The 27528-nt window shown below is 29.3% G+C and overlaps 4 protein-coding genes across 4 annotated transcripts; all 4 read left to right on the top strand.

Moving 5' to 3' along the window:
• The first annotated feature begins 1112 nt into the window (after positions 1-1112).
• On the top strand, positions 1113-3527 carry LOC121209359 (Golgi apparatus membrane protein-like protein ECHIDNA). The gene is made up of 6 exons (XM_041079945.1): positions 1113-1374; positions 1854-1910; positions 2009-2212; positions 2304-2363; positions 2453-2579; positions 3221-3527. Exons 1-6 carry the CDS (start codon positions 1360-1362, stop codon positions 3307-3309), a joined length of 552 nt encoding a protein of 183 aa, XP_040935879.1. The 5' UTR covers positions 1113-1359; the 3' UTR covers positions 3310-3527.
• Positions 3528-5925: 2398 nt separating this feature from the next.
• LOC107886421 (alkaline/neutral invertase A, mitochondrial) lies at positions 5926-9461 on the top strand. The gene is made up of 6 exons (XM_016810374.2): positions 5926-6651; positions 7530-7689; positions 7856-8067; positions 8161-8654; positions 8768-8816; positions 8920-9461. Exons 1-6 carry the CDS (start codon positions 5935-5937, stop codon positions 9244-9246), a joined length of 1959 nt encoding a protein of 652 aa, XP_016665863.2. The 5' UTR covers positions 5926-5934; the 3' UTR covers positions 9247-9461.
• Positions 9462-10140: 679 nt separating this feature from the next.
• Positions 10141-10980, top strand: LOC107955404 (probable CCR4-associated factor 1 homolog 11). The gene has a single exon (XM_016891189.1). The coding sequence runs from the start codon at positions 10141-10143 to the stop codon at positions 10978-10980; it is 840 nt and encodes a 279-aa protein (XP_016746678.1).
• Positions 10981-11416: 436 nt separating this feature from the next.
• LOC107886410 (putative pentatricopeptide repeat-containing protein At1g56570) lies at positions 11417-14563 on the top strand. The gene is made up of 2 exons (XM_016810366.2): positions 11417-12153; positions 12414-14563. The coding sequence occupies exons 1-2, from the start codon at positions 11548-11550 to the stop codon at positions 13620-13622; spliced, it is 1815 nt and encodes a 604-aa protein (XP_016665855.2). The 5' UTR covers positions 11417-11547; the 3' UTR covers positions 13623-14563.
• Positions 14564-27528: the final 12965 nt, after the last annotated feature.

Here is a 27528-nt window from a genome sequence, read left to right as displayed (position 1 = left end):
AATCCATCACACCCAATATTTTATAAGTGGGTTGAGTTTTAGTTTAATAAATAAGTATATTTTTATCAATACATAACAACGTAAATGAAAGTGCGCTGAAGCATATTATCTTCCTATTTATAAATTGAAAAGAGATTATGGATAGTTCCAGGTATTATATAAAGGAAAATAGATATAATCATATCCTATAATGAGATTATTCAAAAAAAAATATATCTAATTTTACATGGATTATCCATGTCGTCCATGTTAGAGTATTCAAGGGCTGAATCGTGTTTGAGTTATTTATTTTATATTAGTTTAGAAAATATATAATTATTAATTTATAATACTTTTATTATTATATGTTTTTTCTTTTGTTAACATTTTAAATATAAACATATATTTTAAATATTTAAATTTACCTATTATATAAATTACAAGGCAAACAAATATATTATAAATTTCAAAATGAGTCAAATTATCTCGCACACAATCCTTAAATAATAGAGCTTGAACTTAATTTATATTTAAAACGGTTTTAATTTTTTTTTAATTATTTTTCAAATCTAAAGTAATTTTGTTGTTGCTTAATATGTCATTAGGTATTCAAGTTTGACATGTTTTTTTAATATGGTATCTATGTTTTTTTATTATTATTCAATTTTGTATTTATATTTGACAAATGTTATAGATTTTGGCATCCAAAGGTTATAATGTTAATTTTTAGTATTTAATTCAAGTTTTAGGTTTGATTTAATGAAAATTAGTTGTTAATATTATTAAATTTGAATTTTTCATGATTTTATTAATAGAATAAATTTAGCGTTAATTGTAATTTGTTTTATTTTGTATTTAATTTGTTAAATATAATCCAATGGATATGATTTAATTCGGATTTTGGGTTGATTCAGTAAATTTTCATAATTAGCTATATTAGCTAATTATGAAAATTTACCGAATCAACCCAAAATCCGAGTTGAACATTAAAAAACTAACACTTTCACATTCATATACTAAAATGTATAATTTTTATCAAATATAAGTATTACATTAGACAAAAAATTAAGACAAATATTATCTTAAAAAAATATTAAATTCAGGTACCAAATTATGTATTAAGCCTTTTGTCATTTATTTTTGCAGGGTTTGGGTGGTAAATAACAGACCTGAAAATCTAGAAGGGTAAATATCCCTTGTTTCAGCTGGATCTATAAAGAAAAGAAAACCAAAAACAGATCCAAGAAAAAGTTTTCCCGTCTGCACAAAAAAAATTTCTCTCTCGTCTTTAGGGAGGGAAAAGAAAGTCAATATTTTTTACTAAATCCCTGTAAATTCGCCAAAAAGACTTAAAAATCCATAATTCGTTGTCTTCCCGTAATGGATTTTAGTCAGGTGAGTTGATCCCTCTCTCTGTTTCTCCTTCCCTTCAGTTTCCTTTTGCTGGTTTATCAAATTTGTAACTATTTGTTCTACGTATTGGACTGTTTGACTGGTAGATCTGAGTTTTTTGTGAGAGATTTCGATTTTGAACGGTACCCTTTTGATTGGTTTTTGATAAAACAGATGAAAACTAACCATTTCTAAACACAATTTCAATAGTCAACTCTGGGTTATTCAAATTAGATCCCAAGATCCAACTTTAGCCGGTAAAGATTTCAACTTTATGTTTTCCTCAATGTTTTGGTTGAAGAAAGATGATGAAATTGAACAAAATAGAGTTCCCATTTGCTTATATGGCCATTGTATACTTGTTCGGAACATGAAAATTAGATAGAAATGTTACTAATTTCAGATCCAGCTGTTTATTTTGTACTTGGGGTACTGGTTTGATTGCTTATATATTGATTTTAAATGTTTTTGTTCTTGTGCAGCCTCCTGTTGAAAATTATGCCAACCCCAAGACTTGTTTCTTTCATGTTCTCTTCAAGGTGAATTGTTTTTTCTGCATCTAATTATCTTTGTTCCGACGAATCTGATTTGTTCGCCTTTGTTCTGTGTTGATGTCTTCCCTTCTTGTTCCTTGCAGGCTGCAGCATTGGCTTTTTACATCCTTTCAGCTCTCTTTTTCAACAGCTTTGTGATCATATTTGTGGTGACTGTTCTTCTTTCCGCCCTTGATTTTTGGGTGGTTAAGAATGTTAGTGGGCGCATATTAGTCGGTTTGAGGTGGTGGAATGAAATTAACGATCTCGGCGAGAGTGTATGGAGATTTGAATGTCTTGACCAAGAGGTGAATGCTTTGTTTAATCGAACCATACATTTACTTTTGGATATAACATTACCAAGTCTCTCAATTGTTTGTTTTTGCTTGTTTGCTTTAGTCGTTGGCTCGGATGAACAAGAAAGATTCATGGCTATTTTGGTGGACCCTTTACCTTTCAGTAAGTTTGTCCTGTGGCTTACTATGTATTGAGAGGTATAATTGTGTCCTGAATGATCGAATTCATTAATTCGTTATTTAATTTTTCAGGCGGTTGCGTGGATTGTGCTTGGAATATTCTCTCTCATAAGGTTTCAAGCTGATTATCTCCTTGTCATTGGAGTTTGTTTGACTCTCAACATTGCCAATATCGTCGGCTTCACCAAATGTCGCAAAGGTTGGTTTATTTATTATAATCACAATACTTCTTTGAATGCGCCACTGTGTAATTTTTAGCCTTAGCCTACCTATTCATTCAAGAATTCTTTTATGCAACTTCTTTACCAAATTAGTTCGGTATGGCATCATATTGATACAAGGAAATGGCATGCTGATTGTTAGCTTAATTATGATTTATGACTTGGTCTAGATTTTTCGAGCGGAAATCTTATTGTATTTGATGGAAGATAGGTTTGTGATACATGCGAAAGAGATTTTCGATTAAGTTGATAACTAGATTTCTAGATCGCTTGTATTGGCTTCTAGTTTAGATACCAAGATGACTTTTCACATGGATAATACAATATTTTTCACATGGATACTACGATGATCACAATATCTTAAAAGAGAAGAATAACATATACCACTTTTTATCGGTCATTTCACTGCACAATTGGTGTTATCAGTTTGCATAACGATATCCAACCATCAAGGTAGTGATTCAACAGTATACATTTGCTTTTGTTTCTGCATGTATTCTCGGTTCGAGTGCATGTACCATCTGAAGCAATGCATCATTGCCCCATTCTCGAGCTCTGCTTTTTTCATCTTGTATATCATTAACAATAAAATTATATTTTGGTCCTTTCTTTCTTTCAGATGCCAAGAAGCAGATTCAACAGTTTGCCACCCAGACCATTGCCTCAAGATTTTCTTCCACCTTACAATCAGCATTTAGTGTTGTTTGAAATAGTCGATAGTAATATACAAGAACGAAAACGGAAGAAAATGCAGTAGTAGACGAGAGAAGTTAACAAGTGTGGCATGTAAAAAAAACGAGGCGTATCGAATTGCCGATTTTCGATTGTTTTTTTCTTTATGGTACATCTAATGCTTTTGTATAATGAATCACACAGTAAAACTTTGTGATAACAATGGTCTTTCTGCAAAGGTTACATTCCTACAATTACAATCTTCTTTGAGATTTTTTTTTCTTCTTATTGAACTGTTCTTTCCCTAGTCTTGATGTGGAATACTTTTCATTTTCCATTTGGCATTTGGCATTTGGCATTTGCTCTTTGTTTCACTCATTTCATTTGCTCTTCTTTTGTTTTCTTTTGTTTACATGTAAAGGTTTTACGGGAAATATTTTTTGTATTTTTTTGTGTTTGTTTCATAGAAAATGACTAATAAGTCAACCTAAAATAAGTCTTTTTTCTTGTAGAATGGTTTATCTTTTTTAAAAATGAAAGTTATTTTTCAAAAAAGAACTTCTCAAGATAAATTTATTTGTATATAAAAATTAATTTAAATTAAGTTTAATATTAATAAATTATAATTTTTATTTTTATTTTTAAAAATAATTAAAACATTAATATAAATATTATTTTTTAATATTATTAAATATACATTTTTAATTATTTATATTTAGTCATATAATAAATTATTAATATAATTAATATAATTTATCATTTTAATAAATTATTTAATATTTTAATTTTATTTTAACAATAATTTTAAATAATATTTTTCACATATTATTGAAAATATTCAATATTAATATTTTAATAATAAATATTTTGAAGTGTAAAGATTAAAATATGTCATAAGTCTATGTACTCTTCATTAATTTGTAATTTAGTCTTTGTACTTTTATTTTTAGCAATTTAGTCCCTCTATTTTTCAGATTTGAAAATCAAGTCCAATTATCCATATTGTTAATTTTTTTTGTCAATTTTGTTGATACCATATTTTTAAATAAAGAATACTCATTTGGTAAGTTATTTTTCAGAAATTATTTTTCGAAAATTATTTTTAGTGAAACAAACCCTTAGTCAATTTTAATCGAATTTAGAAACTTTATTTAGATCCTCTCTTATTAGAAGTTCTGGATAATGCTTTGGGAATTAAGCTTGGCTAAATCGGTTATATTATTGGTTTTTTTATTCTATTTATATATTAAATAAATTATTAAAAATTTTATAAAATCTAATTTAACTGGTCCATACTGTTTCACAAGTCAAATGATTTTTTGTTTCTTTTTGAACGAGTATCTCGTTAGTTTTTTTTGTCGTATAGTTGATCTGATGCTCTCTATTTGTATTTAGCCTATATTTATAATTTTCAATTTAATCATATTTAGTATATATATATAATCTCATTATAAGTTTTGATTATATCTATTTTTTTAACATAATGTTTAGAATTATTCATAGTCACTATTTAACTCATAAATAAAAAGATAATACGCTTCAGTGCACTCAAACTCACATTCCAATCGAGCTAAGAATTAATCTACAATATTTATATTTTTGTAAATATTTGAAATTTTAATATTTGACTCAAATTATAGTGTTAATTTCATTAACAAAGTTTTTATGTATGCGTATTGCGTAGAAATAAGATGACTTGTAATAAAAAAAAGCAATTAGCATAATTTGAAATGTATGATTAATAGAAGGTCAAAATATTTGGTAGGTACTTTATTATATGGTTTAAATTAAATTAGTCTCTTTACTAAATTTACTTCATATATTATTAAAAAATTAATAAATTCAAATTATAACAAAATTAATATTTATTTTATAGAACATTATTCTTTTTAAGTAAAATTCAATTCTAAATAAAAGATTTGATTTAGGGAACCATAAAAACTTTAAAAATATTAAAAATAAATTACATTTTTTAAATAATAAATATTAATTTTATTTACAATTTGATCTTATTTAATTTTTTAATAATACAAAAAAACTAAATTCATTCAAGAAATTAATTTCAACAGGAATTCTAGTGAAATCTCCCATAACAAAAGGCATCTTTTGAAAGGGAAATGATTGTATGAATCAATAATATAATCAATTTTTAATAATTTAATGCCACAACAATATATTCATCTTGAATTCTAGTATTTTTATTTTGATTTGATTTTTTTCAGGATGAAAATTCTTTTAAGATGAAAATGTTGATATGGTATTAAATTATTGAAAAAGAGATACAGATGAGGTGACATTACTAATTTATACAATCCTTTCTCTTTATAAAAATATTATTCATTTCCAATAGTTTAGTACCACATCAGCAATTTCATCTTGAATTTCAAGATTTTAATTTGAATTTAATGTTTATTCTGAAAATCTTAAAATTTAGGATAAATTATTAATGTGATATTAAATTTTTGTTTGTTGAGCCTTGTCTTGAAATTGTGTTGTAATACCATGTGATAGGTTTTGTTGAAAATTATCCACAAAAAAAAAAAAAAGTAGTTATTTCAAGACAATTTCTAATTTTGGGGGAAATAAAATAAAATAGCAATAAGTAAAGCCCCTACAATATATATGTAAAGGCAGCTCTTTTCTGTTATATTTCAAATATCCATGCTGTACACTTTCTCCATCTCCATATCTTTCTACTTCCCATTGTTGTCTATGAACGCCATTCATTTCTTCCGTAAATCCACCATGAAGGCCCGTTCCAGGGTCCTCAGCCTTAGAAACGCTTCGTTTTTGGGCTTTGCACGTTCTTTCAATCCTTTTGTCTTTGAACGAAAGCTTTGCAGCAAAAAGAAAGATTTTCTGTTGAATTTCAATCAAGTCACTCAATCCCACCACGCTTACCCTTTTCGATTCTTATGCTTTCAACGCGTTGTCAATGATACCCAGAAATTGCATTGTTTACCAAGTTCCAGTTTTGTTCAATCCAGGGCGGTTTCAAGGCCTTACGATGTCTCCATTGAAGCCAGGGTAGCTTCGACGGTGAGGGGTCTCTCAACCCGGGGGAACGACATCGATGTGACGCCACTTGTTGTAGGAGGAAATGTTGCTGTCGCTGAAGGTGAAAACAATGTGAAGAAAAATGGGGTTTCAGCTAAGAGCGAGGTTGAAAAGGAGGCATGGAGGTTGTTGAAGGATGCTGTTGTGACGTATTGTGGATCCCCTGTTGGTACAGTGGCTGCCAATAATCCTGGTGATAAGCAGCCTTTGAATTATGACCAGGTTTTCATTCGTGATTTTGTGCCTTCTGCTTTGGCTTTTTTGCTTAGAGGTGAAGGAGAGATTGTCGAGAATTTTCTCCTACATACCTTGCAGTTGCAGGTATGCATATACATATACATATACGTTTATATTCATTGATAATCATATTGGTATGGTGGATAATGTTATGACAAACTTAAGGATGGGAAAATTTATCTTAGGGTATTTCATTTTCTATGGTTTTTTCTAATTGTTCATTAAGCAACAACAGAAGGCCTGTTTCTTTTCTTAATATTTTTGGATATATAGCTGGAAAATGTTCATGCTTTTTTCTGCATTGCTTGGTTGATGCTTCGTGTGCCATTAATAAGAGTGAAACAAATGCAATTTACTAATTTAAAATTTTAAAAAGTTTAAAGGGCCTAAATGAAATTTTTTTCATTTTAGGGGAACTGACCCCCTGCGCACATATTAACCATTACAATAGTTGTGTATTGGTAAAAGTATCATGGAGTCCTTAGTAGTTGAATTATATTTTGCCTCATCTATTAAAAAAAACGAGTAAATATTAAGATCAAAGAGCAAATTGGTCATTCGTTAATAATTTTATCCATTTTTACTGTTAAAAATTGATTCTTATATGTTAGCATTAGGTACATGTGGCATACCTCATCTCATTGTTTGGCTATTCTATCAATCATGTTAGTTTTTAATAGTAGACATGAATGAAATTTTTAAGAGGAAGGACTAGTTTGCTCGTACAATAACTAATTTACTCATTTTTTAAGTAAATGGGGCAAAATTTAATTTGACACCTAAGATATTTTAACCTTGTGTATTCCCTTTTTATATGGGAGATTAGACACACCCAGACATGATCCAGAGGTGGATGTGTTTTGCTGTGTACCATGTTGGTTAACCATATTGCTGGTCAGACTTGAAAAAAGTATACGTTTCAAACTTTAACAACTTTTTTTGTTGCTGTTTTCTTAATTTAGAGTTGGGAGAAAACTGTGGATTGTTATAGTCCTGGACAGGGTTTGATGCCGGCAAGTTTTAAGGTCAGAACCGTACCTCTTGAGGACAATAAGTTTGAGGAAGTACTAGACCCGGATTTTGGTGAATCAGCTATCGGTCGTGTTGCACCGGTGGACTCTGGTTGGTATATTGCTTCTTCATAGACCTATTACTGCATAGATCTGTTCAGCTTTAGTAATGATTCTGTTGTACTTCCTAAAGTTTCTCTTTTCCGTTCTTTCTCGAAGTTCCGTCTCGGTGGGAACATCGAGTAAAAGTGAATTTATTGAAATGGCTTTGTTGATAGGATTGTGGTGGATTATATTGTTGAGAGCATATGGGAAGATCACCGGTGACTATTCATTGCAAGAGAGGGTGGATGTTCAAACAGGAATAAGACTGATCCTCAACTTGTGTTTAGCCGATGGATTCGATATGTTTCCTTCTCTGTTAGTCACCGATGGATCCTGCATGATAGACCGAAGGATGGGTATTCATGGTCATCCCCTCGAGATCCAAGTGAGTTCGTTTCTTTGAAGTTAGGTTGCCTCATCTCAAAGTAGGATACGATGTTAGTTTTTAGACCATAATTTGAACATGTTTGATCTACAGGCATTGTTTTGTTCTGCTCTACGTTGCTCTCGTGAGATTCTTACAGCAAATGGAAGTTCCAAGAATTTGGTGAGTGCCATCAACAATAGACTGAGTGCACTATCGTTCCACGTCAGAGAATACTATTGGGTTGACATGAAAAAGGTCAACGAGATTTATCGTTACAAAACCGAAGAGTATTCCATGGATGCTACTAACAAGTTCAATATTTACCCTGAGCAAATTTCTTCATGGCTTATGGATTGGATACCTGAAAAAGGTGGTTATCTACTCGGCAATCTACAGCCAGCTCACATGGATTTTAGGTTCTTCACACTCGGGAACCTCTGGTCCATTGTCTCATCGCTGGGCACTCCGAAACAGAACGAAGCTATATTGAACTTAATCGAAGCCAAATGGGATGATATTGCAGGGCAAATGCCTTTCAAGATATGCTACCCTGCTTTGGAGAATGAGGAGTGGCGCATAATTACCGGCAGTGACCCGAAAAATACGCAAGTACCTTGCCCTTATCATGAAAACTCTCTCTCTCTATACACACACATATATACATGTATTTCCTCGTAGTATAATCTTCTAAGACTAGTGTGCTTAATGAATTGTGCAGGCCATGGTCCTATCATAACGGCGGATCTTGGCCAACACTTCTTTGGCAGGTAAAAATCGTTCGTTCGACATAACTTTATATCCGGTTTTGCTTGCGACTTTGATTTGTTTCATGGAGTTTTATACTCACCCGAAATCTTATATTGCCCTTAGTTTACTTTGGCATGCATCAAGATGGGAAGATTAGAACTAGCTCAAAAAGCAGTTTCTTTGGTCGAGAAGAGGCTCTCAATCGACCGATGGCCTGAATATTACGACACTCGTAGGGGGAAGTTCATTGGGAAACAATCTCGTCTTTATCAAACATGGACAATCGCTGGTTTCTTGACGTCCAAAATGATGGTGGAGAATCCGCAGATGGCTTCCTTGTTATACTGGGAGGAAGACTACGAGCTTCTCGATATCTGCGTTTGCGCACTTAACAAAAGCGGCCGGAAGAACTGTTCTCGGGGCGCTGCTAAATCCCAGATACTTGTCTAATTGAAACACCATTGTTTGGTAGGCGGAGATCCTTTCAATTGTACAGCCACAATTTTAGGATAGTGAGAGTTAACATATCCATGTAGTATTCTATTTCTGGATCAATCTCTCAAACCTGAAACATATTGGATTTCAGAAGGCAGAATATTCACTTTTGTTCCCTTTGTCGGTTTATGTATAAGCAAAATAATCTATAGCATGTTTTGTTTTGGCCATTCATTCTTCTATTAATGCCTTTGAATTTCACTGAGAAAATTCAACTGGAAAAGAGCTATCCCACACTTATGATTCAAAATTGAGAGCTTGAAAGAGAAACCATTGGAAAAACGGAAACTCCTTCAAGAAATAATTCAGGTAACATTTTTTTTAATATAATTCAACTAATTCAAATCAAATGTAAATTGAATCATATAAAATTTAGGTGGGATTAAATGAAAAACTAAAAACATAAATCCTCCTGAAAACATAAATCCTAATTGAGGTGAGATTAAATGAAAAATTAAAAAAATGAATCCTAATTGAGGTGAGATTAAATGAAAAAATAAAAAGATAAATCCTAATTGAGGTGTGATTAAATAAAAAACTAAAAACATAAATCTTAATTGAGGTGAGATTAAATGAAAAATTAAAAAGATAAGCTTAAATCCTAATTAAGTTGGGATTAAATAAAAAGCTAAAAAAGATAAATCCTAATTGAGTTGGGATTAAATGAAATGTTAAAAAGATAAATCCTAATTGAGTTGGGATTAATTGTGGGGCTTATATATAGTCTTAGCTCAATTGAGTGAAATTACACCTATTCAATAAACAAGTTTAAAAACAGTTCTTAAAAGTCCACACACAACCGTTCTTAAAGTTACAAAATAGAGAAAGAAGAGATTATTGTGACCAACGATGTCGATTTCTGGCAATAAGTCTATCGTTGTGAGACAGGTTTTTGCTGAAGATTTGGACAGCGAGCTTTTGATGATTAAGAAAGCAATTTTGAGGTATCCTTTTGTATCTATAGATACTGAATTTCCGGGGACAATATTTAAGCCCAGTAAGCAAGTGATCCGTGAAGGCAATCCGATTATCAATTATCACTATATGAAGTCGAATGTTGACGCGCTTCAAATTATTCAACTTGGCTTGAGTCTTTCAGATGCTCGAGGTAATTTACCAGACTTTGATTCTCCCTTTTCTTATGTTTGGGAATTTAATTTCAGAGATTTCAATATCAATCGAGACCGCTATGCTAGTGATTCGATCCAACTGCTCAAACGTCGAGGGATAGATTTTGAGAAGAATAAAGAGAAGGGGATTGATTCTAAAGATTTTGCAAAGAAGTTTTGGGATTACGGCTTGCTTTTCAACTGTTGTGTTCTGACAAATATTATCTGGATTACTTTTCACGGCACTTATGACTTCGGATTCATGCTAAAGATTCTGACTCAAAATCCACTGCATTTGCATCTTCACTCATTTATGCATCAATTGGCTTATTTCTTCGGCTACAACATTTTCGACCTCAAACACACCTTCAAGTTATTGGGGTTGCTAGGCGGTTTAGAGAAAATAGCTCAAACATTAAACGTTACTCGTATTACCGGATCAAGTCATCAAGCTGGTTCAAACAGTCTACTCACACTTCGATGTTTTATGAAGCTCAAGAGTGAAAATGTTTTTGAATCTAAGTGGAACAAGACAAATCAAATGTTGCTACCTCCCCTAGCATTATGCGGACTAGTTTAGACCATAGGATGAAAAAACATTTTGCTCTCTTTTGTTTCTAAACATAAAAACAATGGTATTGAAAATATTATTGTAATAAATGAATTACATATTAGTAGTTAATAAGAAAAGGATAAATTACATACATAATCCGATGCAAAAATTATTACTTCTCAGTTTGGGAATTTTCTTAATAATGTCATAAAAATATTATATGAATTTTTTAAGACGGATTACTGTTTAAAATTATGAAGTAATATAATTTTAGTAATTTTTTTACCTCAAACATAAAATTTTGAAATCTCGAATTACAAATCTCAAACCCTTAATCTTGATTTGGGATTCGGGATTCAAAATTTAAGATATGAGTTTAAGTTAAAAAAATTACTAAAATTTATATAATAATGTAAAAGTTTATTGAAATATTATTAAATAATTAAAAAGTTAAGAGGAAGGATATAAATCAATTTTTCACAGCGAAATCATTTTACAGACAAATTTGAGCTTCGATTTTTGAAGCTATAGCTTCCATTGGTCATTTTATCCTTAAAACATTAGCTTCATCTCCATCTTTATCGTTACTATTAAATGTACGCGGCTAGAAAAATAGTCCCGCTTTCCACCAAGAACTCCCTTCAATGGGTCCAAAACTACACTACCAGAACAAAGATACCCATTGCCAATCTATCGAAAGGAGCAAAGGGGTCTGCTATATTAGCCACAAATGTCATGAGATCTTTTTTCGATAACGGTTTGATTGATGATGCACGTGCTCTGTTCGACGAAATGCCTGAAAGAGACGTGGTTATGTGGACGGCCATGATTGCTGGCTATACTTCATGCAACCAATATGTCCATTCCTGGACTGTGTTCTGTGAGATGGTAAATAATTGGGAGAACCCCAATGCTTTTACTTTATCTAATGTCTTAAAGGCTTGCAAATCCCTGCAATGTCTTGCGCGTGGAGGTTTGGTTCATGGGATGGCTATAAAGCTTGGCTTAGAGGGTTCATTATACGTTGATAATGCGCTTATGGACATGTATGCTACGTGTTGCATTAGCATGGAGGATGCGTGTTCCATTTTTAGAGATATGAAAGAGAAAAATATGGTCACTTGGACTACTTTGATAACTGGTTACACTCACCGGGGTGATGGCTATGGTGGACTTCAAGTTTTCCGAGAAATGTTACTGGTAATTGCTCAAAACAACAATGGAATTTATGAATTTATATGGATTCTGTGTTTTATGTGCAAAACTATACACTTTATCTAGGTAGTTTCAGTTCTCAAGTTCGGATGCTTTAGTATCTTGTTTAGTATATCAATGCTGTTATGTTAAGCATCTCAAACAACCAGGATATTTTTGGGTTTGAATTAGCATGTCATTCTGGCAAATAAATATAGTATGTCATTAAATTGTTTCTCACTTATTTCGCATTGTTTGTTGAACAGGATGAAGCAGAGTTGAATCCTCATAGTTTTTCAATTGCCATTAGAGCTTGTGCTGCCATAGGTTCAAATACTTTTGGTAGGCAAATACATGCAGCCGTCATTAAAAACGGGTTTGGTTCTAATCTTCCTGTCATGAATTCTATGCTAGACATGTATTGTAGGTGTGGTTTTTTATCTGAAGCAAATGCATACTTCTATGAGATGTCTGAAAAAAATCTGATCACGTGGAACACCTTACTAGCTGGTTATGAAAGACTAGGTTCTAAAGAGGCCTTGAATATATTCTCACAAATGGAATCAGAAGGTTTTAGACCGAATTGCTTCACATTTACTAGTATTACTGCTGCCTGTGCAAATTTAGCAGTTTTGAATTGTGGACAACAGGTTCATGGAGGTATCATTTGCAGAGGCCTCCAGGGGAACTTGGTGTTGGCTAATGCCCTAATTGACATGTATGCCAAGTGTGGAAGCATAGCTGACTCACGCAAAATCTTTAATGAAATGTCTGATAGAAATTTGGTGTCATGGACATCTATGATGATTGGTTATGGGGCACATGGTTATGGGAAAGAGGCAGTTAAGTTGTTTGATGAGATGGTTGTTTCTGGAATTAGACCAGACAGGATAGTGTTTATGGCAGTTCTTAGTGCTTGCAGTCATGCTGGACTTATAGATGAAGGCTTGAGGTGTTTTGAATCAATGAGAAATTACAACGTCACTCCCGATCAGGAGATTTATGGGTGTGTTGTTGATTTGCTAGGCCGTGGTGGGAGAGTTGAGGAGGCTTATCAACTGATCAAGGGCATGCCATTTAAGCCTAATGAATCTGTTTGGGGTGCACTTCTTGGTGCTTGTAAAGCACATAAGCTCCCAAGTATGGGAAAATTAGCAGCATTGAAGGTATTGGATTTGAGGCCAAATAAAGTAGGGGCATATGTGATGTTATCAAATATCTATGCTGCCGAGGGTAAGTGGGGAGAATCTGCAAGAATGAGGAAGTTGATGAGAAGAACCGGTAGTAGAAAAGAGGCAGGAAGGAGTTGGATTGAGGTAAGAAATCAGGTATACAGCTTTGTGGTTGGTGATAAGGTTGGGTCTCACACAGAGTGGGCACATGGGGTTGTAGAGTTGCTGATTTTACATATGAAAGAAGCAGGATATATTCCTGATTTACATTGTTTGATACATGATCTTGAAGATGGGACTTGAAGAGAAAAGAAGGTGAAGAAACTGAAATGTGATTAATATGATCAAACGGGGTTGTGGAATTACTTATTTTACTTACAGAAGAACCCGGATTTAGCTTGTTTGATACATGTTCTTGGAGATGGGATTTGAAAAAACTGAAGTGAATTATTGAACATGATCAAATGGGGTTATAGAGTTGCATATTCTAAATATGGAAGAAGCTAGGATACATGCCTGGTTTTGATTGTTTGATACATGATCTTGAAGATAGGACTTCAAAGGAGAAAAGCTGAAGAAACTGAAGTAAGGTACTGAACATGATCAAATGGGGTTGTTAAGTTGCTTGTTCTACATATGGAAGAAACAGGGTAAATGCCTGGTTTACATTGATACATGATCTTGAAAGTGGGACTTGAAGAGAAGAGAAGCTTAAGAAACTGAAGTGATTTACTGAAAATGATCAAATGGGGTTGTCGAGTTGCTTATTCCACATATGGAGGAGGCAGAATATATGCCTGGTAAAGATGGGACTTAAGATGAGAGAAGCTGAAAGCGAATTACTTAGGTGTGTTTAGTATTGCTTCTAAGAAGCATTTTTGGAACAAAAAGCACTTTTGAGACAAAAACATTCCTAAAAAAGCTACTTTTTTATAGAAAAAGTGCTTCTCCCAATTCAAAAATTGGCCCAAAAACACTTTTTTGAGAAGCTGAAAATTTTAGCTTCTTTCCAAAAGTGCTTTTTTTTCAAGCACTTTTGAGAAGCATTGATATGATCAAATGGGGCTGGTTATGACCAGCCTTAACCTAAGTTGGGTAGAATTGGAAGCTTAGAACATAGAAAATATTTTATGGATTCTGTTCCTTTATGGCTGGCTGCTGCATTTGTTTCAAGGGAGGAGTCCCATTAACTGCAAAATTTTTTCTTTCAAGAATCTTATCTACACTGTAACACTTTCATTCAATAGGAGATTGTTTGTTTAGACAATACAGCATATATCCTCTGAGTCTGACTTAATGTTAAGTTGATTGAATAAAATAAAAAATTTATATTTTTAGTAAGGGAGAGATCTTATAACACTAGTTGTTTTTTTTTAAGGAAATATTTTAATTTTTAATACATTTTATATATTTTTTACAATTAATTGTATGTATCAATATATTTGTATTTGTAATGCAAGTAAAATTTTGAGTCAATTCAATATCTCTATCATGTTGATTTAAAATATTGTCTTGGTCTAAATATTTTTACATCAAACAAATAGATATTTTTAATTTTCTCAAAATTTGATGTACATGCATATACATTAAGTATGATAGATGGATTGTTGAAAATGTTAATAAAAGTTATAAAAATATGTAAAGTTATTATAGTCCTACATTAATAGAAGTGGATTTTTTTCCTTTAATGGGAATTTTTTGTTTTACTTTAATATATAATCAATTTTTTAAATGTCTTATTGTATGTTTCTTTAAAGCTTATTTGGTGTCGAAGCCCTGGCGATCACTTTGCAAGATTCTCTTACAAATCTTATACTTCATAGTTACGAATAGAAAGTTAAATGTAACAAGAACATGTTTTTCGTGTGTGACGAATTTAGATATTTTTCTCAAAATTCAGACTAAAAGGATTAAGTACATATCCAACATGAAGTATGTATCTCTAAGGTATGGCAAAAGGGGATATAAATGCTTTATGATGAATCTCAATAATAATGAAGATGTTGAGACAATATTATTTGGTACCGAAAAAACAGAGATGTTGGGGAGTTATTAGTAGAAATCGAAGAAATGCTCAATATTTGGTATCAACATGGAAATGCTTTATGTACTCATGTATAGTTTCTTCAATATTTTGCGTGATCAACATCAGATTGGCTAAGATTCTTAATGCCATTCAACAACTTCCAAAATGGGCCAATAAATTTCTACTCAATGGTTTTGACGATTGATCTAATAGGTAATGAGTACCCTCATATTCAAGTTGGTTATTTAAGAGAAGTCGAAAAATAAAATATTAGATCAAATTCAATATGTTTCGTAGGTTGTGAAAAATTATGAAGTGATTTAGATGATTTATAGGATTTATGAATTTATCATAAATTTTTAAAAATAATTTCGCTTTTGTAAGTATTTGTACGTTGTGTATCACCAATAATAAAAATCATGCCTAGTGTCAAGTCATTCAAAGTCATCTCTACAAGATTGCTTCAGTTCAAGGCTTCAAGAATATTGCAAGGTCGAAAACAACTATGATAGCACCTAAATTGATATTCCAATGTTTAAGTCAGAAAAAACTATGGAAAATAAGGGATGAAGGTGAAAATAGAGTGATCATACCTTAGTCTATTTTGTGGCTATAGTTAGATTGGGGTAAGCCCACTTTATTTAGGTAAAACAAAAATTAATTAATAAAATTTGATTATAAAATATTATTATATGCATATTTTAAATACTTGATTCGTAAATACAAATAAAAAAAACAAAATAGAATAAAATTATATTAACCTTTAAAATTTTATTGTTATACTTATTTACATTTTGAATTTAAATTTAAAATTTTATAATAATGTTAGAGATTATTTTAATATTATTTTTATTTAAAGCATTAAATTAATGCGTAACATGTATAATGAAAATTAGTATATGCGTAGAGTTGTTCATAGGTCGGGTCAGGCCTTAACAAAATTTAAAGTTCGAGTTTGGCTCGACCTAAAAAATAGGTTTAATTTTTTGTTCAAACCCAACCCAAATTATAGATGCTAAACATGGTCTAAGCTCAACCTGACTCGTATTAATTTTTTAAAAAATAGTTTTATTATATAAAATAAATTTTAAAAATATAATATATCAAATACACTAAAAACATTAAAAACAATATTTCTCAACAAATTAAACATATATTGAAAACATTAAAAGAAATATTTCTGAACAAATTTTTAAAAGACATGTATTTGAGCAAAGTTCAGACTAAAAAAACTTACCCGAAATATAATCCTTTTAGAAAATAAATCTCATTTTTTTATTCAAATTTATATTTTATATCTATATTTTTAACTAAATTTTCTCATTTTTCGAATAGGCCTTCTAACCTAATCAAGAGGTCCGGCACATTCACAACTCTTTATACACGTACATAAAAGCAAGTCCCACCTAGAATGTAACGTGTGGGAGGAAGGAACTGACACTGTGGAGCACAAGAACCATGTAAAACACCAACAGGCCCACCCTAATACTAATGTCATTACATCTCCATTTCCACAACATTGACATTGCTGTCGGTGAATCAAACTGTCATGTTTCCCATTAATTAGCAATTATCCAATTAAACTAATATGGTCTAATTTTAAGATTTCGAGTTTTAACATTATAAATAAATAAATAATTGAAAGAATTTAACCTTTCAAAGATTTATTAGTTTAAGTTAATAGGTTTATTTAAAATTTAAGAAGATTTGAAAAAAAAAATCATTTAAAATATGGGTCGAGTTCAGATTTGAATATGTTAATTTTATATAGGTTTAATATAATATTTAGTACTTAAACTCGACACTTTTTTAAAAATTTGGTATCTAAACTTTTTTTAAGGTCAATTGGTACCTAAATTTATTAAATATTATAAAAATTACGCAAAACACTAACGTTGTTAAAAGATTTTTTTTTTGTTATAATACAAAAATATTGTCAGATAGAGGAAATTCATGTTAAAAAATAGGTTTTGAGCTATACTTAATGAATTAATATTAAATAAGATTTTTTTTAAAAGCCACAAATTGAAAGAAATTCATTGCTTTTAATTAATAAAATAATTAAATAATTAAAATTAATTGAACATATAAAATACAAAAAAATATCATATCATCTATCACATGTCTGTCATACATTGATTATTTTTGCTACCTCATAAAAAATAACATTGTTAGTAGATTGGAGTAATTTGTAAAACGTTGGACAAGTACCAAATCGAACAAAAAAAAATTAGGTACCAAATTAGGAAAAAAAAGTTAAGTTCATATACCAAATTAGATCCCAAAAAAGTTTAAGTATAACTTAATAAAAAGTGTCAAATTTAAGTACCAAATTGGATAAAAAAAATTGAAGTACCAAATTAAAAAAAAATATTAAGTTCAAATGCCAAATGTTATAATAAGCCTAAAGACACATGACAAAATCTTGGCTCTCTTTGTTGAGATGTAATCCATCAAATAATTATCTGTAAAATTATTAAGTATTATTTAATAAATTCAAAAAAAAATATGGATAGACATAAAATAAACTTTGTTTAACCATTTACAAAATTTTAAGCTCATATTTCACTAATATCAAACTCATATAAATATAAAATATATTAATATCATATTTAAATTTAATCCAACTAATAAAAATTTTTATTTTAAAGTAAAATCTGACTTGATTCAACTTCAAATAGATTCTTATTATATCTGTTTTTTTATACAATGTCTAAAATTATTTATAATCTTTCCCTAACTAGTAAATAAGAGGATAATACACATCAGCACACACAAATTTACATTCTCTAAGGGCTAGTTTGGCAATGCTTTTGAAAAGTGTTGTGAAAAAGTGCTTTTGAAAAGTTTGTTTAAAATTTGAGTGTTTAGCATTGCTGTTAAAAAGTGCTTTTGAGAAATAAAATGTCTTGTAACAGCCTAATTTTCAGTGGTGTCGGAACAGTGATTCGAGATCACTAAATCCGACAAATGAGTAGGAAATATTATTAATTTAGTGAGTATAAGTTAAATGTGAAGTTAGGAAAAATTTTGAAATAGTGAAATGTACAATATATATATTAAAATAATTAGAATTGAAAACGAGGTATCGAGACATCGGGAATTTTAAATCGAGCCATAAATATTTTTATAAATATTTATGGAGTGCTAATAAGTTAGTATTAAAGTTTCGTCAAGAAATTTTAAAGTACTGACAGCTAATTGAACAAAAAGGACTAAATTGTATCAAATGTAAAATTGTGGGAAATGATTAAATAGTTTAAATGATAAAAGAAAGAGGGTTTAAAAGGCAAATAGACCCAAGGTCTATTTGGGCTGGACGGCAAGAGCATGAAATCACCAAGAAAATAAGGGCAAAATTAGAAAATTGCAAAATTTACTTAATAAAGCTAGGAATAAAGTGGAATTATCTAGATTTCTCTTTATTTTTCTGCATTCTCATCAGCAAAAACACCATGGAAGTGTTCCCTTAAGCTGGTTTTTCATATTTTTACTGCAAGTAAGTTCAATTCTTGATTATTTCTTGAAATTTTTGTGTTTTTTGTGACTTTTACAACTAGGTCCATTTGTTGAATTCATTAGTTCTTGATTCTATGAAAGAAATTGAAAGCTTCTATGAATATGTGCTGGACTTATATGATGAATTGACATAGAATTAGAGCTTTAAATTGTTTATATGCTGATTTTATTGAAAGAATTGAATAGAAAGTGAATGTTTGGGACCTAAATTGTAAAAGAGTTTGAAGTTAGAGTTTTATGTGGAAATTCTGAATTTAAATAGTTATGAAATAACTTATAATGTCTAGGAAAAGTATTAATTGAGAAAATTAGCTTAATTGAGGGGTTAATTAAGTAAGGACTGAATTGTATGAACTGTGAAATTTGGGGCAAAATGAAAATCAATATTTTGCACTAAAACAGTTTTAGACCGCAGCAATAGTATAACTTTGAAAAATCTCAAAAAATTGTAGAAATCTAATTATAGGATGAATAAAATATTAAATTAAAGCTTATTTAGTCTATTAAATTAAAGCTTATTTAGTCTAGTTTCTTATAGAAGAAACGATGTAAGCAATGGAATTGTAAATCATGAGATATAATAAGTTTTGTGAGACAATGTCAGAATGATTTCGGGTTCCCCTGTTCTAACTTTGGAAAATCATCAAAAATTGGAGAAAAATAATTAAGGGATTAAATTTATATTTTTAAAATCCTTAAAGAGTCTATTTTCAATAGAAATAAGCGGGAACATCATCCGAATCTCCTACGATAAGATAATTAATTCTTAGTGAAGAAGGGTCGGAAGCAGACAGCAAAATAGGGGCAACTTTAAAGAATAAAATTTACTTATTGGCTAAGCCAAAAATTCTGAAAATTTTATGGTAATAAGATAAGTAAGTCTAGTTTCAGGAAAAATTAGCGGATCTTAATTTCGAGTTCTGTAGCTTAAGATATAAATAATTTAGTGACTATGACGCAAATGGACAGTTTTGAATATACATAAGTAAATAGTGAAATTATTGATAATGTTACTTGTTGCATGTTATATAAATTAAGGATGTGGAATGGAGAGGAGGACGAGAAAAATATGTATGAATATTCAGCTAGCATAGCTAATTTGCATATTTTAGGCTCAGGGACTAAATTGAATAAAAGTAAAACTTTATGAGTAATTTTGTAAAAATGTCAAAAATGACCAAATTGCATGAAATGGATTATTTTATTATTTAAATTACAAAGTTGAATGAAATTATTAATTTAGCTCAAGATCAGGGAAATTATGGAAAATTCTGACATTTTATAGAATTCATAGGTTGTTATCAATTTGTGTGAGAATAACTGCTGGAAATAAGGATTAAATTGCAATAATTTTATTTTATTTTAACCTAAGGATGAAATCGTCATTAATTAAAAGTTTAGGGGTAAAATGATAATTTTGTTTAGAGCATTAGTTGAATGTATTATAACATGAAATAAATGAAAACGACGATCAAATTTCTTTATAAAGATCCGGATGACTTGAATACGAGACTTGAACGTGAAAAAGAAAAGATATCGGATTAATGAAATATTTGATAAATGAATCGGTAACTCTGGTAATACTCCGTAACTCTATTCCGGTGACTGATTCGGGTTAGGAGCTTTACATGTCTATTTTAAACATGTTATTATAAAGTACCAAATATGTATTTAAATAATATTTAAATTAGTTAATATTATTATATTTTAGTAAGAATATAAAAAAATTATTATAACTTCTTGTTAATATTTTAATATATAAAATATAAATTTTAAATATTTTTAAGCAATAAATATTAATTATTTATAAAATTTAATTAGAATATATAAACTATATTTTAAATATTTAAATATAACTATTAAATATTTGTAATTAGTATTTTAAAAATTATTTTTTTATTTTTAATTAATGATCTTAATACATTTGTAATTAAGTACCAAGAAAAAAAAAAGAGAAAGTACTATGTTATTAGAGGGGTGAAAAAGTAATTAAGCATTAAAAATGCTTTTGGGAGAGGAAAAGCTAAAATTTTAATTTCTCCTTTTCAGAAGTATTTTTCAAAAGCACTTTTGAAAAGCTAAAAATTTCAGTCAAAAGCAGCTTGTTCTGCACAGGTTTTCTTCTAGAAATACTTTTGGAATTAGAAGTATTTTTAAAAAGTAATGCAGAATTAACCCTAATACTGATAATAATATCAATATTAATTAAACTAAGACTCAATCGGGTAAGGCGATTTGGTCAGCAAGAAGGTAAACAAAAAGACAAATAATTAATTGAAATTTGGTGGGATCTTAAAATGAAAAATTTCCCCCCAAACACAAAATTCAAATAAAGATATGTCCAAAATAATATCTTCTCAATTAAGTTGAATCTCAAATCACATCCGTCCATCATGGTTTAACAAAATAAGAAAATAGACCCATAAATAACTGTATGTGCCCATCATATGAAAGCACATACATTATTACATTACAACTACTTCTGTAATTATAAAAACCCATTCTTCCCGATTCAACGCTCAAGTGTTTTTCCAGTTCTTCTTACAATTTTAATGGCGGGGAGATGGGCCACGGCAGCTTTCCGGTGGGTATTTTCAGACTTAATATCAGTTCGGCGGTGGCCGATGCGATGGGGTCACGTGGAGTGGCCTCAACTTAGTGGTTTCAGCTTTTCGATCGTGGACGACGTCGTTTGGAGTCTGATCACGGCGTTTGAGTCTGTCGCTTTGGTTTCTATGCTCTGCTTCTTTTTTCTGTTTTGCGGCTGTACTTTCTGAGAAGGAGAAAAAAGAAAATACTAGGATTGTGGATTGCCGGAATGTTTGTCGGAATTTGACGTCAGCTGTGAGGTTCTTATGTCGGATTCCATCAGTGGCGGAGGTCTCGAGGTTCGTTTCGTTAGTAGACGACCACGTGACCTTATCGAGTGAGGTGCACGTGGTAAATGTTGCAATTTTGTCTTTTATTATTATTTTCTTTTCTTTTTTAAATTTTTAAATTTTATGTAGTATTTTGTTTTGAACCAAAAAAAACAAAAACAAAACATGTAGTAATTTCTTTACGATTATCTTTTTATGCAATATGTGATTTATATATTTTACATAAAATCAAGTATATATTTAATGTGCAAATTGATGGAATGGGTTAAATTTATTAAAATATTCTTAAATTTAAAGATTAATTTAAATTATGGAATTAATTTGATACTCAATTTTAGAAAATAATCAAAAATAAAATAATTTAGAAATATATTATTTTAATAGGATTAATGTATGAGACGATTGAGTCTTAGTTCAATTGGCATGAGTATTATTGTCAATACAAGAGGATATCGGTTTAAGTACATTGAAACGCACCTATTTAAGGGTTGAGGAAGAACTATATGTAATTTTAAGCATTACATTAAAAAAAGTAGATATGATAAAAACTTATGATGAGATTAATGTTAAAAAAATATGAAAATTTTTTCAAAACTCTGAATTTAGAAAAATAAATAAAATGTGATAATTTTTTAAATTCCTTTTTATAAAAAAAACTTTTTCCAAAAATTTATTTTTTTATTTGTAAACATGGGTGGATGTATAGTAACATTAGGAAAGTGTAAAGAAAGCTGGAGGCATAAAAGTAATTTTCATCTTAACTTTGTGATTTCAATAATTAAAGGTGTGATTGGTTACTACACAGTAACTATACTTTCATGAATTTTAATTTTTTAAATATGTTTAATTAAAAAAAATGAAATTTAGAAGATTGATGTTAATTATTTTGTGTAATTACTTATTTTTTAGTACTTACACTTAATTAAGCATGTCTACTAATTATAATTGGGCAAAATGATTTATTTAATTTTTTAATTTTATAAAAAAATTTATTTTAAATTTTTTTAGTTCTTGGACTTATATTTTTTTTTATCAAATTACCTCAAAATCAATAAAAAAGTTAATTTTTTTTAAACTTTGTTAATGTGACATACACGTAAATTGCTTCTTGAGTGACACGTTGGCATTTAATTAATTTTTTAAAATTTTTAAAATTCCAAAAAATTTATAAAAAGTATTTTTGAAAATTAAAAAACATTAAAAAAGTATAAAAATAATATTTTAATATTTTAAAATTTTTAAAAAAATTAATTAAATACCGATATATCATTTGCGTGGCAATCCACGTGTATGTTACATCAGTTAATAAACATTAACTTTTCTATCAATTTTAGGTGATTTGATAAAAAAATATAAATTCAAAACCTAAAAGATGTCTAATATATCATATGTGTTGTTACAAATAATTACAAAAAAAATTAATTACTTGATAGCTTTCTTTTCTTTTATTTACGAACCTTAATCTCTAAATTTTTATCACATATTTTTTTTTTATACAATCCATAGAACTACCTATAATTCATCCCTAATCTTTAAATAAGAGGATAATGTGCTTCAACACATTCAAATTCACATCATCTATGTAAACAATAATATCGATATCAATCGAGTTAAAACTTAATCAATAATTTAATAGCTTTCTAAATATAACAAAATTGGTTTTTATTTTCCTGAGATAAATAAAGTAGAGGTTGGCTTTTATTTCCTTTTCTCCTTAATCAAAGGCAGTGAATAGGGGGCTGTCATGTTGTTTGGGGATTTGTGACAACAAAACAAAGGGTGTGTAAAGTAATACATTTTTAACAAAATAAAATATATTTAAAAAGTTAAGCAATTATGGGCCAATTCATTTAAGTTGAAAGATATAATTGGGCCAAGCCTGAGGCCCAACATCTTCACTGTTTAAAAAAAAACCGTTTATTTTTTCCTAAATTATATAGTTGGTGTTGTAATTTTTATAAGTTCTGATTTTGAGTACCGAAAAAGTTTGCAACATGGGTTTGCCATTAGGTGCTTTTATCATTTTAGTTATCTATCGTTACAATTAACTTAAAATTTTATTTTATTTTTTTCAAAAAAAAAAATTTTAAGTTTTTACAACGAATTGTAATATTTAATTGCTGAGATAAAATTCAAAATTTTCACTTGAGTTACAATATCAAGTAAAAACTCAACTTATTCCCTATAAAACTAAGCTTTTTTATTTTACCGAAAAAACTAAAATTAATTTTTAAAAAAATAAAGGAAGTTAAAAAGATAAAATGATATTTCTTTGTAAAAATTCAAGTTTTCCTGTAAAAAAAAACTAAAATTAAACCTTAAAAAAAGAAGAATGAAAAAGGAAATGAAAAGGATAAATTGATTTTTCCTATAAAAACTAAAGGATTTTCATATAAAAACATACGTAATTGTTATAGTGGAGAAAACACAAATATAAAAGGAATACTACAATCACACACTTTATTCAACAAGTAATGAGCCTTTATATAAGTTGTTTTACCATTAAAAAATAACTAAAATATAGCTGAAAAATAACAACTAATGCTACCAACAATTCCTTAAAAATAGTATCCACTAATAACAATAAACCTATTCAATAGGTCTACCACACACATGAGTGACAGATTTATTGAAACAAACGACAACCAATTTTGACTCCTCCTTGCATTACCCTCCCAAAAACTAATATTGCAAGCCATCAATTTAAAGTTGGGGGAATAAGCTCTCCTTTATTATGAGGCATCCATCCAGCAAACTCCAAGGAGTTTCCTTAGCTTCTGAAATGAAGCAATTTTGAGAGACCTTGTGAACAAATTAACAACTTGATCTTCACTTTCACAGAAAACAAGATCAATCACACCATCTTTTGTAAAATCCCTCAAAAAATGATATTTCACATTTATATGTTTGTTTCTCTTATGTATAACTGGATTATTTGACAATTTAATGGTTGAATTGATGTCAAAAAAAATTACTATTGCTGATTGATACTTCAATTGAAGTTGTTCAAGAATCTTCCCTAACCAAATAACTTGATAAGGACTTGATGAAGCGGCCACAAATTCAGCTTCTATTGTTGAAAAAAGTAACTATAGATTGTTTCTTTAACGACCGTGAGACAACTATTGAACCAAGCCTGAATACATAGCTTGAGGTGTTTTTTCGGTCTTCAATATCACCAACATAATTAGTGTCAGTGAAACCAAATAATTCTAAGCTTCCTTCTTTCTTGAAAAACAATCCGGGAGACGCAATTCCATTCAAATAGTGTAAAATATGCTTAGCAGCCTGAAGATGTTTCTTAGTGGGTTCTACATGTATCTATTAATGAGACTAATACCATCCATGATGTCTAGCCTTATTGTTGTTAGGTACATTAGACTCCCCACAATTTGCTTGTATATGGCGCAGTTCACTTCCCTTCCATCTGAGATTTTTGGTAAGTTTTAATCCAACTTATGCTGGTGTAGTGATCAAGTTACAATCCTTCAACTAAAATTTCTCCAAGATCGTCTGTACATATTTATTTTAGCAAACAAAGATACCAACAACAAATTGATGAACTTAAATGCCTAAGAAGTAGTACATTAACTCAAGAAATGTTATCTCAAATTCATGCATCATGGATTGCTTAAATGTCTCCATCATGACACCATTATTCCCTGTGTAACTGAGAGCATCTACAATAAACTGTGACAAACAAGTGAATGAACAACCTTTCAAATTTTGAATCTGAGTTTCGAAGTCTCTGTTTTGTTGAATATTTCTCTGCTTGTATTTTAGTAATTTTGTTTTCTAATGTCTGTAAAAAAAATTTACAAAGAAATTGTTTTGGCTTTTATAGCCAATTGTCAAAATCATTTTCAAATTGAGCTTTGGAAAATGGGAATCGATTTTAAAAATGAAAACGGGAGTCGCCACCAATCTTTTTAGGTGTGATTGGATCACCTTTAAAACATTTTGTTTTAAAATCATTAGTTTTGGTCCACGAAGTAAAAGAACGGGTTCGGGAGTCGGTTACGTACGAGGAAGGATTAGCACCCTCGTAACGCCCAAAAATTGGTACCTAATTGATTATCAAATGTCTTTAATGTCGAAAGAAAAAAAAATTTAAGATGTAGTCCTCTTTAAAATATTTTAACTTTGAAAATTGGGATTCACTAGCGTCAAAGTATTAACATTAAGTTATCCCTTTTTTTTGAAATTCCTATCTCGAAGCAGCAAAACGCTATATCCAATAAGTTAGGACATATTGCTTTGAAATTCCAAGATACTGGCTTGCATTTAGAAAACCTTTAAAAAACTTAGGAGGGTGCTTAATTATTCGAATTCAACGAGAAAAGTGGCAACCCAATAAGTTAGGGCACTACTTTCTCGAAATTTCCAAACACCAAGCATCGCCTTATTTGTAAAAAAAATCTTATCTCGAGGTAATAAGATGTCATATCCAGTGAGTTAGGACGCAACACCTCAAATATCAGAGAGTAAGTATTTTATTTAACACTTGTATTATGATTTAAAAGAATATGCCGTTATTTAGGTTAAACGTGAGAAAAAAATAAAAATCGAAACCCAATAAGTTAGGGCACGATTGTCTCGGATTACCAAATACGAAATATTTACTTTAGTGAAAGAATCACTATCGGGTTGGATAAAACCTAAATTCGTAATGAAACGAGATAATAAAGAATGCATAACAAATAAAAATTGATAACCATAACAGGATAAACATAAAAACAAATATGAATACTAACGATAAATACGAAGGTAAAATAAATGAGTCGAATAAATAATAAGAAAGGGAAATAATGAATAAGCTAAATGTTTGAAATTATTTAAAAAAAACTATAAATAAAATAGATGATGAAATAATAATAAAAGTAATGATATGTAACTAAAATAAATATGCTAAAAAAATATACAGTTATCAAATTAGTTAATATAAAATAATAACGTATAAGTAAATACAAAAATAAAGGAAAATATAATAACAATAATAGAAAAATACAACAATAATAATAGTAAAAGATATTATAACATAATAATATAATAGTAATAGTAACAATATGACGATAATAGTAAAAATAATATATTAAATAATAGTAATAATAATAATAATAATAATAATAATAATCTATTAAGTTATAATGAAAATAATGATAATGATGATATATTAGATAATATTAGTAAAATAATAAGTAACAATAATAAATTATAATAACAAGTGATGATAATAACAGTAACAATAGTAGTAATAATATATTAATAATACATAATAGAGGTAGTAAAAAAATATAGTAGTTATAGTAATAATAATATAAACAATAGCATATATACGTATGAAAAATAATGATAGTAAAATATAATAATAGTAATAATAATAATGGAATGAAGGTAATAATAATATTAAAATAAAGTAAACAAAAATAATACTATATATCAATATATATATACATATAATGCAAATACACACTACCATATAATAATAATAATAATAATAATAATAAATAATATAGAAATACAAAGAGCAAATAAAAATATTAAATTTAAAAAACAATACTATATATAAAAGTATATACATACATATATGTACATAAAAATATACACTAATATATAATAATAATAATAATAATAATATTAAAATGCAGAAAGTAAATATGATATAATAGTAATATTAAAATGACGTAATAAAAATAATACTTATATATAGAAATGTACATACGTACATATATAATAAACATACATTAATTAATAGTAAAAACAATAGAAGTGCTAATAATACTAG

This window comes from Gossypium hirsutum, chromosome A11 (genome assembly GCF_007990345.1).
Source record: "Gossypium hirsutum isolate 1008001.06 chromosome A11, Gossypium_hirsutum_v2.1, whole genome shotgun sequence".
Classification (NCBI taxonomy): Eukaryota; Viridiplantae; Streptophyta; class Magnoliopsida; order Malvales; family Malvaceae; genus Gossypium; species Gossypium hirsutum.
This window is presented reverse-complemented; position numbering and strand designations above follow the sequence as displayed.